This window comes from Scyliorhinus canicula, chromosome 6 (genome assembly GCF_902713615.1).
Source record: "Scyliorhinus canicula chromosome 6, sScyCan1.1, whole genome shotgun sequence".
NCBI lineage: Eukaryota > Metazoa > Chordata > Chondrichthyes > Carcharhiniformes > Scyliorhinidae > Scyliorhinus > Scyliorhinus canicula.
The window spans coordinates 107,617,469-107,632,586 of record NC_052151.1 but is presented as its reverse complement, the minus strand read 5'-3'; the positions used below and the strand labels follow the sequence as shown (position 1 = coordinate 107,632,586).

Here is a 15,118-nt window from a genome sequence, read left to right as displayed (position 1 = left end):
TAGCCATGAGCTCAGCGAGTAATCCTTGTCACCTAATAGCCAACCCCTCACCCGAGGGGGTTCCAGGAATGTGCTGGGAACCGAGGAATGCGCCAGGATGTATGTGTCCTGTGCACACTGCCTGGATAATAGGCGCAGACATGCATGATGTGCAGCTGGTGGTCCCTCACCAACTTCACTTTCATGGAGTGGAAGCTCTTCCTGTTTATGAATGGCACCCCTTGTCGAGCCTGTGCTCGAAGAGTGACATGCATGCCAAAATTCACCCCACTGGACCTGGGGCATACCAGCGATGGCGACAAACCATGCTGCCCATGTTGGGCCTGGTCCAGGTTGACGGTAGTTAAGTCCGATGCCCAGGTGCATGGGGCATCTATGTCAGCACAGATACACCTGTGTGCAGATGATTGCGAGATCCCACATCGGTCCCCGCTCGTACCTTAGAATAATCCAGAGGCATAAAAGCTCAGGGTTACCATCCCCTTGATGGCCATGGGAAGCAGAGGTGCCAGGTGCACCACCATATGGCACAAGGTCTTCCTGGTGAGCCGGAGTTATCGTTGGCACACCAGATCCGTCAGCTCCTTGAAGGACAGGCATGACGGTATACATGGGGCCTGATGTGACGCTTCCTTTGCACTTCCTCCTCGGCCTGTTGGACAGCTAGCACTTGAGCCTCACCAGCTGGCCCCTGCTGTTCTGGGGCAGGCTCCTCTGGTGCAGAGTCCTCCCTGAGCTGACCCTGGCCCTCTTTACCGCCGTGCATTTCCAGCAGCGACAATGCAGAGAGTGAGCATTGCTGGCTGTAGTCGAAATCCATATCTCTGCAGGGGGAGGGGGGAGAGACAGAGGATGTCAGCAAGGTGAAGCTTCCCTTGACCATCTAATGCCACCAGGTTACATAATCACCTTGAGTTGTACTGCTGGACCAACTTCAGCATGTACTCCTGGCATCCCTCTTGCCCCTGGCCCCTTCGAGATGATGTAGCCCGCCACTGCAGCCCTGCCCCATCAATGACTGGCACCCAGCCTGTGATGTGGGGGGCCTTAATCCTCACCACCTGTCCCTACCAATGGGGGTACCGGAGCTGCCGCAACCGGTATTAACAATAGGTTCTGTGGTTCTGTTCTGTCTTCTCATTGGGTGAGCTTTGTACTATCCCACCAGGAGCATGGCAATTGCCTGTGTGGTGGAGACGTTCATATTGTACAGCCATTCATGTCCATGCTAAGGTCCGGGTGTGTAGGCAGGAAATAAAATGAAAATCGCTTATTGTCACAAGTAGGCTTCAAATGAAGTTATTGTGAAAAGCCTCTAGTCGCCACAGCCTGTTCAGGGAGGCTGGTATTGGAAGTGGGGGTGAGCTAGGGATATGCGAGTTTGCTGGGGCCTTCACTGCAGTGTTATGTGGGGCCTGGGTTTAACACACAGGTTGTGACAGGGAGATGGTCAGGTTTCCTAGCCAGGGGTAGGATGAATGGAATGGGGCCTGGTGGGTAGGCTGGGCTTGGAGACAGCTCGTGATCCTCAGGGGTGTGTGAGCTGGTAGTTTTTCTGGTGAGTCTGTTATTCTGAGAGGAGCTGTATGCCAGGAGGGTTCCAGCGGCAATGGTGCATGTGCGCTTTGTTTGGGGTAAATTCTGCTAATCCCCTGCTTCCTGTGCTGTGGGGTCACGCTTCTGAGGAGTGCACTGAGGAGTGCCAACACCTGGTGGGCCGGCGATTGAGCTTGGCCACGCCCATCCCTTTGATGATACGGCTGGGGTCTGAGGGTGTCTAGAGGGGCGGGCTGAGTGGGGTTTCACGTGACCACAAGCCCTCAGAGCCTATGAGGGATACTGTCAGAAGTCAGCAGTCTCAACAGCCAGGAGCCTGCAGGTCTCATTTAGTGGGTGAGTGTGACATTATGGCAAATGTTCAGAACAAAAAGAACATAAAGATTATTTAAAAATATATATATAATGTCATATCATAATCAACCACTAGATGGAGGTAGATGTAGAACTATATAAAGCACTGACTCACAGACTTCTGGGAGAGAGCTGGAGGAGAGCGAGAGAGAGCAGTAAGAGAGAGATGAGAGTACAGTTTTAGATAGAGTGTAGAGACTAGTGTTAGTAGAGTGCAGGTTGTAGGTTACTAGATTATTGTTTACTATAGGAGTAAGTGATCAAGCTTTACTAAGTAGTGTAAATAAATGTTAGCTTTATTAATTAACTTAGTTCTGTGGTCTTTGTGAACACTAAAACATCCGTCATGATAAAAGAATCACAAAGAACACCACAGTAAGGTTAAATGATTGTATAGCAGCAATGGGGGTCTCAGTCAGGACACCCCGCTCCTGAGGAGGGCAACCCAAGTCCACACACTTGCAGCAGCCAAGTTTTTTCCCTCTGCTCCCCAAGGTCCAGCCATACACCACCCCCAGCAAACCCAAAACATTTTCTGACCTCCTTGCTCCCCCTCAATGGCAATGGCGTCTGGGGCCCACTCCTCAATATTTGCATCAATTCCCAGCCGTGTAACTCCCAGCTGAGGAGGGGTGGAGCATCGGGCTTCCAGCCCGCTAATGACATTTCAATGCACACAAATCGCAATTTTACGAGGTGCCGCCGGCGTAGCTCACTGCCGCTGGGGCAGGGGACCATCAAGGCAGCAGAGAATCCACCCCAATATAACTAAAAGGTACAATTTTAAAGAGGATGAAGGAACAGAGACTCCAAAATGTATTTCATAGAATCATAAAAGAATGAACCATAGAATCCCTACAGTGAAGAACAAGGCCATTTGGCCCATCGGGTCTGCACTGACCCTTTGAAAGACCACCCTACCTCGGCAAATCCCTACTCTATACCTGCAACCCCACCCTAAGGGAAAATTCAGCATGGCCAATCCACCTAACCTGCACATCTTTGGACTGTGGGAGGAAACCAAAGCATCCAGAGGAAACCCAGACACGAGGAGAATGTGCAAACTCCACCCAAGTTTGGAATCGTACCCGGGTCCCTGGCAATGTTAGGCAGCAGTGCTAACCACTGTGCCGCCATGCCACAATTTGTACACAAATCTTTGAAAATGGCACACTGGTAGGGCAGCACGGTGGCGCAGTGATTAGCACTGCTGCCTCATAGCGCCGAGGTCCCAGGTTCAATCCTGGCTCTGGGTCACTGTCCGTGTGGAGTTTGCACACTCTCCCCGTGTTTGTGTGGATTTTGCTAAATAGAAAATTAAACTTTTAAGTTCATACCTGAAATGGACATTGATGTGGTCTACATGGACTTTGGTAAGGCTTTTTACAAGGTCCCACACGGGTGGTCGATGAAGAAGGTAAGAGCCTATGGGATCCAGGGAAATTTGGCAAACTGGATCTAAAACTGACTTTGTGGTGTGAAGTAGAGGGTGATGGTTGAAGGTTGTTTTTATGACTGGAAGCCTGTGTTCAGTGGTGTTCCGCAGGGATCGGTGCTGGATCCCTTGTTTGTGGTATACATTCATGTGAATTTAGGAGGTATGATAAGTAAATTCGCAGATGCCACAAAAATTGGTGATGTGGTAAGTAGTAAGGTGCAAGGCCTCAGTTTACAGGATGATGTAACAGGCTGGTTAAATGGGCAGAATACAGCAAATGGAATTTAACCAAGAAAAGTGTGAGGTAATGAATTTTGGGAAGGCTAACAAGGTAAGGGAATATACAATGAACAGTTGGATCCTTGGAAGTACAGAGGATCAAGGGACCTTGGTGTGCATGTTCACAGATCACTGAAGACAGTGCAGGTCAGGTAGATAATGTGGTTAAGAAGGCCTATGGGATTCTTGCCTTTACTAGGTAATACCCTTACCTAGGACTTGGCTCCTCACTCTGCAACTGGATCCTCGACTTTCTGACCCACAGACCACAATCAGTAAGAATAAAGAACAACACCTCCTCCACAACACAATACCAGGGCCCCGCAAGGCTGCGTATTTTTCCCCCTACTATACTCCCTGTATACACACACGACTGCGTGGCACAATTTGGTTCCAACTCCATCTACAGGTTTGCTGGCAATATGACCACAGTAGGCCGGATCTCGAATAACAATAATCAGAATACAGGAGGGAGACACAGAACCTAGTGAAGTGATGCAGTGACAACAATCTATCCCTCAATGCCAGCAAAACTAAAGAGCTGGTCAATGACTTCAGGAAGCAAAGGACTGTACACACCCTTGTCAGCATCAACGGGGCCAAGGTGGAAATGGTTAGCAATTTCAAATTCCTAGGAGTACACATCTCCAAAAATATGCCATAGTCCGCCCACATCGACACTACCACCAAGAAAGCACAACAGTGCCTATACTTTGTCATGTAAAAGTACCTTTAAGAAATGGGTCTTTATAAATGGGTGTGTGTATATAAATATCTGTAGTGAGAGTACCTTTAAGAAGTGGGTGTTTATTATTGCAGTGATGTCATAGAGTGGGTGGAGATGGGCTGGCTGTCAATTTTTTACTTTTGTTTTAGGCTGTTTGCTGCAGGGTATGTTTTAGTTTCGTTTTCAGAGCTGGATAGCTGCAGTCACAGCCAGAAGGTGTATTAGTCTCCCTCTCAGTAATCTAAAAACTGTAAATCGATCCTTTGGTGATTTAATAACTGCACTCAGTAGTGACTTTACCAGACTCCTAAACAACACTCTTATGGACTGACCTGATTAACACTACACCCCTGTATGCTTCATCTGGTGCCGGTGTTTATGTACTTACATTGTGTACCTTGTGTTGTCCTATTATGTATTTTCTTTTCTTTTCTTTTAATGAAAGTACATGAGCTGAGCAGCTCGCCGAAAAATACTTTTCACTGCAGTTCGTTACACATGACAATAAACAAAATCCAATTAACTGAGACATTGAATATAAGAGCAGGGAGGTTATGATGGAGATGTACAAAATGCTGGTTAGGCCCCAGCTGCAGTATCGTGTACAGTTCTGGCCCCCACACTATAGGAAGGAATGAGTGCACTTGAGAGGGTGCAGAGGTGATTTACCAGGATGTTGCCTGGGTTGGGATGTTTCAGTTAAGGAAGAGAGACGGGATAGGCTGTGATTGTTTTCCCTGGAGCAGAGAAGGCTATGGGGGGGGGGGGGGGGGGGAGACGGACATGATTGAGGTGTATAAAATTGTGAGGGACACTGATAGGGTGGATAGGAAGGTACTTTTTCCCTTAGTGGAGTGGTCAATAACCAGGGGCACAGAGGTAATGGGCAGGAGGTTTAGAGGAGATGTGAGGAAAAACCTTTTCGCCCAGAGGATGGTGGGAATCTGGAACTCACTGCCTGAAAGGGAGGTAGAGGCAGGAACTGTCACAAATTTTAAGAAGTATTTAGGTGAGCACATGAAATGTCATAGAATACAAGGCTACGGCCAAGTGCTGGAAAATGGGATTAGAATAATTAGGTGCTCGATGGCTGTCGCGGACAAAATTCCTCTTTTCGTGCTGTAAAACTCTGCTGCTCTTTGAGATGTTTATAAGGAGAATTTTGCAGGGTGGACAGGGCTGAGTTTGCCTTTGTCAATGCCTAGCTCAATGCTGAGTTGTCCATTCAGTTTCATTCCTTCTAGAGCTCATAGCAGTTTGATCCAACTATGTGGCTTTTTGGGCCATTTCAGAGAGCAGTTAAGAATCAATTACACTGCTGTGCACCTGGAGTCACATGTGGGCCAGACCAGGGGAGGACAGCAAATTTCCTTTTTTTTTTCTGTTTTTTTAACAGGAGCAATTTAGCATGGCCAATTCACCTACCCTGTACATCTATGAGTCGTGGGGGTGAGACCCACGCAGACATGGGCAGAATGTGCAAACTGCACACAGACAGTGACCCGGGGCCAGGATTGAACTCAAGAACCCCCAGGTCCTTGGCGCCATGAGACAGCAGTGGTAAACACTGCGCCACCGTGGCGCCCCAGGATAGTAGATTTCATATCACTAAAGGGAATTAATGAATCATAGGTTTATACGACACTTGACTATGGCCGAGACTTTTTTCAATTTTTTATTAATTGAATTCAAGTTCCATGGTTGGATTTGAATCAGTGTTCCAATAATGCCAGCTGGGCCTCTGGATTGCTAGTTCAGTTACATTGCCACTACAATGCCTCCCCATCAATTGAAATGTTTGGCTACTTCTCAGTTTTGTCAACTGATAGAATTTCCTCTTGTTACAAAAGCAAATACTTTTCCCAGAAGATAATTTTTCAATCTAAGTGAAAATGCTTTAATTATGGCAACAACAGAACTATTATGATGGTTAACAAAGAACTGACTTTCTCATTGTGTGTGCAGCTTTATTGCTATGCAAGAGAACTGGAGTGAATCCATATGTGTGTCCCCAGCAGTTAACCAGGCCATTGCACTGTGAACTAGCACAACACAGCACTTTGCAAAGCATTTTGAATTAGGAACCATGAGACAGCTACCCTGGATTTGAATGAGAAACAGTGGCCGTGATTCTCTAAAATCGCGGCTAAGTGTTGGCGCTGGTGTAAACAACGGAGTGTTACACGCTGGCGTCAATAGGCCTCCTGGCCCAGCGATTCCATGGCCCACAGGGGGCCAGCACAGCGCCGGCGCCAATACGTGGCCAGGTCCGTGCATGCCGTGACGGCCGCTTCCACGCTGGGCCCGCACAACATGGCAGAGCCACACAGCGGGCCGGTGCGGAAGAAGATAGACCCCTCCCCCCCCGGATTGCGCGCGCCCACCAATCGGTGGCCCCCGATCACTGGCCTGGCCGTCGTGGAGGCCGCCCCCGAGTCTGATCCCCCCGCACCTCCGCCCCACCAGGATGGCTACTGTGGCCGCGAGTCCAAGTTCCCGGCAGGTGGAACCATGTTAGAACCACGCCGGCAGGAACTCGGGCGGTCGACCATGGAGAATCGCCGTGGGGGGCCTTTTTCAACGCCCCCCCAACTGGCGACGTGTTGACCGCGCACGCACATGCGCAGTTGCCGGCGCCAGAGAATCGCGTCCTGGCATCGGACCGGCATCGCGGGCCGTCTCGGCGTCAGCTCCAATTCTCTGAGCCGGCGCGGGCTTGGAGAATTCTGGCCCGTGTCTTGTCCACACTAGAAGAAAAACAGGAATCCTTGCAGACAGGAGACCACGCTTTTCGGTTGCCTCTGCGCAGAATTATACCCACATTAGCTAATGCATAGAAATCTAGACTATGGGCTTGATTCTCCGCAGTCCTGCGGCAAAATTGCGTTTGGTGAGAATCGGGCTCGGCGCCACTCCTGCGATTCTCCGGCCCAGAATTGTTCGCCCGCGATTCACGCCGCACAGGGCCCTGCCAGCAATACTCCAACGGCGAGGTTCTAACCACGTATGGCCTGTCGGGACTCACGCGGGACGTTGGAGAATCCATCCCTATGTTTACATTCCCACTCATCTGGAACAGAGGTTATTGAGGTAGGAACTAAAATAATTTGGTATTTTGAGATGAATAAATGACAAAATGCAACTCTGAACCCACAATCAGGAACCACTAGATTGGAATTAGCAACTGACTGGAAAAATAATGAAATATTTTGTTATGAGGCAGAGTAGAATTTCCACCAGTTAGAGAACTTCATGATATTTGAAGGATTTGGGTGGCACAGTTGCACAGTGGTTAGCACTGCTGCCTCACAGCACCAGGCACCTGGGTTCAATTACGGCCTTGGATGACTGTGGAGTTTGCACGGCACGTTCTCTCACGCACGTTCTGCGTGGGTTTCCTCCGGGTGCTCCAGTTTCCTCCCACAGTCCACAAATGTGCAGGTTATGTGCATTAGCCATGCCAAATTGCCCCTTAGTAATAATAATAATACTCTTTATCATCACAAGCAGGCTTACATTAACACTGCAATGAAGTTACTGTGAAAAGCCCCAAGTAGCCACATTCGGGTACACTGAGGGAGAATTTAGAATGTCCAATTCACCTAAAAGCACATCATTCGGGACTTGTGGGAGGAATCCGGAGCACCCGGAGGACACCAACGCAGACATGGGGAGAACATGCAGACTCCGCACAGTGACCCAAGCCGGGAATCGAACCTGGGACCCTGGCGCTGTGAAGCAGCAATGCTAACTACTGTGTTACCATGCTGCCCTTAGTGTCCAAAAGGTTAGATGGGGTTCCTGGGTTTTAGGCGGGTGGCGTGGACCTAGGTAGGATGCTCTTTCAGAGAGTCGATGCAGAATCAAGGTGCCGAATGGCCTTCTTCTGCACTGCAGGAATTCCATGATTGGATGATTTGGATTAAATTCAGTTATCGCCTTCGCCCTGCAGAAACCTATAAATTATCCCTGACATTAGGGTCAGAGCCTACCCCCCCCCCCCCCCCCCCCCCTCAGCAGGTGGTGATAGGGAGGTGGGGGGGACACTAAGGGAGGGGGGGGTGGGAAGGGTAGATGGTAGCCTGCTGACCCTGAGGCCAACTGAGGCCCTTAGGTAGCCACTTAATTCTACAATGACCAGTAATCGGCATGCGAGACAACTGCACGTCAAAGCCTATGCTTGCCTGTGGCCTAATAATCTTTATTACGTCCTTATTATAATCTTTATTATCGTCACAAGGTAACTTACATTCACACTGCAATGAGGTTACTGTGAAAATCCCCTAGTCAGGTTCATAGAGGGAGAATTCAGAATGTCCAATTCACCTAACAGCACGTGTTTACGGCCATGTGGGAGGAAATCGGAGCATCCGGAGGCAACACAGACATGGGGAGAGTATGCAGACTCCGCACAGACAGTGACTCAAACCCGGAATCGAACTTGGGACCCTGGTGCTGTGAAGCAACAGTGATAACCACTGTGCTACCACGCCGCCTTCTAGGTGCGAGTCCCTCAGATACAGGCACTAAGTACCTAGCATCAGGGATCCCTACAAGAAGGCATCCCCCTGCCCTTGCTGTCAAACACCCCCCACCCCTGTTTCCAAAAACCCCTCCTTCGTACCCGCAGCGAGCCCCAACGAGCTCTCTCTCTCTCTCGGAATTCATCAGAGATCCTTGGTGAAGGCAAAGTGCTATACCAGCAATGACCACCATTCCCAGTGGCACTGTCATAACCGGGAAGCTACTGGTATCTGACTGGTCGGGAGCTCTCTGGGAAGAATATGTGCTATGTACTGTTAAAAAATTTAACAGAAGGCACGATATGGCCCATCTAAGTGTCGAATTCTTACAAAATTCCATTGAGCATTCTGAAAATATTCAATGCTGGATTTTAGCCAGTCGACATAAGCCACGCCTCAAACATTCAATTCAACAATGGGTGTGAACTGAATGTTCAATTCTTTTTTAGATCAGATTATATAGAATATACAGCCCACATAGAATATAGCAGCATCCGTGCTTCATTCAAGTCTACTCCCATCATTCCTCATCTAAATCTATCATTGTAACCCGTCATTCCCAACTCCTGCATATGCTGGACTAGTTTCTTGGTAAATGCATCTATGCTTTTAGCTTCAACCATTCCCTGTGGTAGCAAGTTCGCCACTCCCACTGTACTTGGGGATTTCCACCCCCCACCCTCCTACCTGATTAAATGCCCCCATCGCACCAAACATACTGCCAGGGACAAAAGTTCCACCAGGATATTATAAATCAGTGATCTAACACTCAAATGTTATTAATTCCAATACTCACAGGCTGTCCTTTGTACCAACGGGGATTGAACTTTTCCTTATCTCGAAGGCTGAAACTGGCATTCATGTCCACATCATACATGCGATTATCGATCACACCATGAGATTCCGGATATAGACCCTGAAATTGAAATGAATGGCACAGGACTATTCTTCATTTGTATTCTTTCAAATCAAATTTAGAGTAAATCAAAAGAAATTGTTTGCAGTGACTGATGCATTGATGACCAGAAGATATAAATTTGAAATGTTTGGCAAATGAATCAGGGGAAATGGGAAAAAACTTTCTTTTTTAAACACATAAATGGCTAGGATTTTGAATTGTGTTTTCTAATAACGGGGCAATTTAGCGTGGCCAATCCTCCTACGTTGCACATCTTTGGGTTGTAGGGGTAAGAACCATGCACACACAGGGAGAACCCTGACAATTCTTATCAACCAGGTGTAGCACAGTGGTGCAGTGGTTAGCACTGCTGTCTCACGGCACCAAGGACCCGGGTTCGATCCCGGCCCTGGGTCACTGTCCGTGTTAAGTTTGCACATTCTCCCCGTGTCTGCGTGGATCTTGTACCCATTACCCAAAGATGTGCAGGCTAGGTGGATTGGCCACACTAAATTGCCCCTTAATTAGAAAACAAATAATTTTTTTTAAATACCCATATGTGAACAGGACGTCCCACCTCTCAGGGAAAAACACAGCAGTTAGCTGGAAGAAACTTACTGATGGTCAGCCGGAGGGACCACAAAGCCTCCAACACTCAATTTCCCCTGCCCACACCAGAATGGCAGGGATCAGTAGGCCGCAGACCCATCCTCTGCGGGAGTTTCACTTCCACCTGAGTGGTCTGGCAGCTGTTGCCACAGTTATCATCTTTTTTTAATCGAGACCTCTTCAGAGGGCGCGTCAAGACCGATGCGCTCTCACAGATTCCCTTCTGCAGTGACACTGTACACTTCATCGGTGCCAGTAACATCCTTCCAAAACACAAGACCCTCTGATTGGACCGACGGTCTCAGCAAAATTATCCACTGTCCTTAAATGGGCACCATTCCCAAAGACAGCTAAAAAGATCCGATAGGCTTGATAAGGACCTGGAAATAGACCCACCCCCTCCATTATTTCTAAAGTTAAGGCTTCATCCAGCAGGTGCACAAAACATACCCATAACAGTTGGAGTCCTGTGTAATACCCGAACACTAAGATGAGGTACAATATTGATTTTTCTATTATTTTAGTATTTAAAAATATTTTCAATTTTCAAACTGAGAAAATTCATTAAATATTGTATTTGAAATATTTTCTTAAATATAAGATTCAAAACAAGCTTGCAGCGATACCTATATTCTATGCTGGCAGCTCTTTCCATATTGATCAATAGCTGCATGTCAACACACAGGATAGGCATTTATTTGTGTAGGCATTGACTTTCTTTATGCAGCAGTGAGTGAAAAGTGAAATTGTGACCAATCATTTGAATTATATTCTCTTTCTATCTACTTCCTGGTTTCCTTTTGTGCACATCCTGTTCCTTGGAGTGGCTTTTCATTTTGCCCTGTAAATGGCAGTTATGGTGACATTTTCTGTTCATGAAAAGGGTAGAAGCAGCACTACAAAGTGTTACATCTATTCCATGGGGCAAAAGGTGCCACGGGCTACTACCTATGCAGCATTCATCATTGAGATAATTGAGGAATGCCATGCAAGTCCAGCGTCAAAGAGATGTAAGTGCATTCCAAGCACTAAGTGCATTCCAATCACTCAAGTGATTTCACTGCACTTACCTCTCTTTGTTGTGGGCAATGTTTGCAAACATTAGGGTTTCACCACTTGGACAACTAAACTGTGATATGAATGATCAAAGATGCAGATTGTTTGGAGAAGCTGTCAATCACAGACCACTACTCGAAAGCTATGAATGGCTTGCAGTTAATGGGTGAGGGAACCAGACGCAGGTACAGCTCCTCTCCTTTGCGAATGGGCACGTGGAGCTGCACGGTATTTATTTCAGCTATTTTTTTTTGAAAAATATTTTATTAAGATATATATAATTTTTAACAGCAATTTACAAGAGGAAAAAAATAACAGAACAGATAACACCCACCCAACCAACAACCAAACCCAGCCAACTTGGCCTACACACACAGCTCCCTGTCCCCCCTTTCCCACCAACTATTTCCCACCTCAAGCCCCCCCACCCACTTTCCTTTAACTCCCCCTCTTATATCTGCTGACAGCTTAATTTTCCCCAAAGGTGTCAATAAACGGCCACCACCTCCGGGCGATTATTGTCACAAGTCCAATTTACCTGACAGCATGTCTTTTGGGACTTGTGGGAAGGAACTGGAGCATCCGGAGTAAACCCATGCAGACACGGGAGGAACGTGCAGACTCCACACAGACAGTGAACCAAGTCGGGATTCGAACCTGGGACCCTTGTACTGTTAAGCAACAGTGCTAACCAGTGTGCTACCGTGCCGCCCCTATCTACACTCTGATGCAGAAACATGCTATTTCTTTTACACATAATTGTTTGGTGCACGTTGGTGTAAAGCTGCATTTTCTTTAGATAAATTAAACTGCTGAATTAGTTTCTGAGCAGATTTCAGAGCAACTGAAGAAAACAAATTTTAAGCAATTTGGCAACTAAGATGAGAACGTGGCATTTGACGGAACAAAACATTCATTATCATGGTGGATAGCAGACAAGTTCATCATTGACTGGAACAAACCCACTCCATTTAAGGCAAAGGCAAGTCTTCCAGATTCATACTGTCCTGGACTTTCATATTATCACTGAGAAAGCCGTTGCTCTCCTACACCAATACTGTAAACTGAACTAAACTTCACTGAAGGAGTAAAAACTTCCAATGAAATAAATCCTGCTTTATATATTTGTGGCTGATATATGCTCATTTTTGGCAGTACTTTAAATTTTGTCCCATTAATCCTTGGGGTAAGCAGTACAAGTCTCAACACACTCCACTATAAATAAGCAGAATATATTGGAGAATTTATGTAAATCACAAAAGTTCAATTAAATATTTTACTGAAACTTCTATTTTGCCCAAACTATTTGCTGCCTTCTGAAAAAATAAATGTTTTTGCCGATCTCACATGATAGTGTTCATCGACTAAGGAGGGGATAATGGTACGTGTTTGGTAGGACCAATTCTTTGAAACAGATAGAGTGGAAAGATGAATGAAAAGACTTAATGGGAGAATAAGTACTCGGATTATTGTGAGCAGGTAGTAGGGTTGCCCAATCAGATGATGCTAGACTGGTTTGCTAAAGAAAGAAAAATTAAATAAAAATAAAATCAAGCCTGAAAGTGGAAGACAGATATCTCCAGAAGTTAAGTATGGGTGGATGTGGAGTAGGAGAAGAGTCGGCTCCTTAAAACAAAGTCTGACATGTGTGAGCACTGGGCATCTATACAGTTATGTCATATTAATAGAATAACAGCTAAGATCCTTGCCACCTCATTACTGGGAACACATAAGCCATTCAACTCAAACTCACCACGTTCAAAGGAACACAATGATAACTCTTCATCGTCAAAGTGATAACCAGTGCAGATGACTGCTGGACAGACCACCGGCTCATCAACTGCTCCATGTCTGTCAAACTCCACCAGAAGCAGCAGAATATGGAGTAACATCTCAGAAAAAAGGTCACCGTTGAGCGTCTTCAAGAGCCAAGCTTGCTAGTGAACTCACAACAATGTCTTCTCCAGAATCTCCAAAGTATCCGATGTAATAGGGTGGAGGACAACAGGAAAGAGCTGAGGACAGCCATCATCTCAAGCTGTGAAGAAACCGGCAGCGACACGACCAGGAAACAACAAGACTGGTTCGACGAGAACAACCACATCTTCCAAGACCACATGGTCAAAAAGAGAAAAGCTCACCCCACCTGAAAATATGGCATAACCAACAAGCCAAAGAGGGTGTACCAGGACCTAGGTGCTGACCTGACGAAGAGGAGGGTCAGGTTCAATCGGGTGAAGGCTGCCCTCTTTAAAAAGGGGCAGAAGTTCGGGTTGCTGTACCCGGCCCTCCTCTGGGTGACTTTTAACAGCCAAGAACACTATTTCGGGACACCAGAGGAGATGGTGGAATTTTTGAGGAACAATGGACTAGAAGGGGTTGGATTATGAGGAGAGGTTGAGTAGACTGGGACTGTACTCGTTGGAATTTAGAAGGATATGGGGGGATCTTATAGAAACATTTAAAATTATGAAGGGAATAGATAGGATAGATGCGGGCAGGTTGTTTCCACTGGCGGGTGAAAGCAGAACTAGGGGACATAGCCTCAAAATAAGGGGAAGTAGATTTAGGACTGTGTTTAGGAGGAACTTCTTCACCCAAAGGGTTGTGAATCTATGGAATTCCTTGCCCAGTGAAGCAGTTGAGGCTCCTTTATTAAATGTTTTTAAGGTAAAGATAGATAGTTTTTTGAAGAATAAAGGGATTAAGGGTTATAGTGTTCGGGGCCGGAAAGTGGAGCTGAGTCCACAAAAGATCAGCCATGATCTCATTGAATGGCGGAGCAGGCTCGAGGGGACAGATGGCCTACTCCTGCTCCTAGTTCTTATGTTCTTAAGGAGAAGGAGGACAGTGAATTTTGGAGGAAGGAAGTGTGAGGAGCTGTTTGCTTTTTCTGTCTTTTTGTTTGTTGGTTGTTGGAGAACTTTTCTCCTTGGAGATGTTTTGTTGGGTTTGGCAGATGCTTGGGGAGCGTCGAGGGTGAGTGCAACTTTTTTTCTTGTTTCATTGTTTGATTTATGGAGATATGCGAGCAGGGGAGGGGGGAATCTGTGAGGGGTAGGAGGCTTAGCAGCCTTTGGCTGCCAAGCTAGCTCGGCAGGCTAGTTAATGGCAATGCAGTGGGGGATGGCCAGATGATTAGCACAGAGAGGGGATGGGGTCGTTGTTTTCTTCAGGACAGGGGATAGGGCAAGTCTTTTATTCGGGGTTGGACATGAAGATGAGGGGGGTAGCGGTGATGTTAAATAAATGGTTGGCATTGGAGGTTGGGAACATTGTGGCAGATTTGGAAAGGGGGGATCATGATGGTGAGCAGGAAGCTGGAGGTGAGGTCAGTGGTTTTGGTTAATGTTTATGCCCCAAACTGGGACAACGTGGAGTTTATGAATTGGGTGCTGGGGACGATCCCGCACCTGGAAATGTACCGGTTGACTATGGGGAAGGTATTTTAACATGGTCGTTGAACTAGGTTTCGACTGGTCGAGCCCGAGGTCGGGGTGCATGTCAGCGGTGGCGAAGGAGCTGAAGGGGTTCATAGAGTACGTGGGGGAGAGCATACACCCATGGAGGTTTGGGAAGGCAAAGGAATTCTCGTACTCCTCCCATGTGCACAGGATTGATTTTTTTGTGTTGGACGAGGCTCTGTTGGCGGGGGTCATCAACTCGGGGTATTCGGC

At 47.0% G+C, this 15,118-nt stretch overlaps 1 protein-coding gene across 5 annotated transcripts in view; it reads right to left on the bottom strand.

The window, feature by feature from the left end:
* LOC119967378 (venom phosphodiesterase 2-like) overlaps positions 1 to 15,118 on the bottom strand; it is a 192,065-nt gene that overhangs the window by 91,445 nt on the left and 85,502 nt on the right. For all 5 annotated transcript variants that reach the window (XM_038799870.1, XM_038799869.1, XM_038799871.1 and 2 more), the window contains one exon: positions 9,675 to 9,794. In XM_038799870.1, coding sequence (XP_038655798.1) covers positions 9,675 to 9,794 — 120 coding nt within the window. The remainder of the gene's footprint in view (positions 1 to 9,674; positions 9,795 to 15,118) is intronic.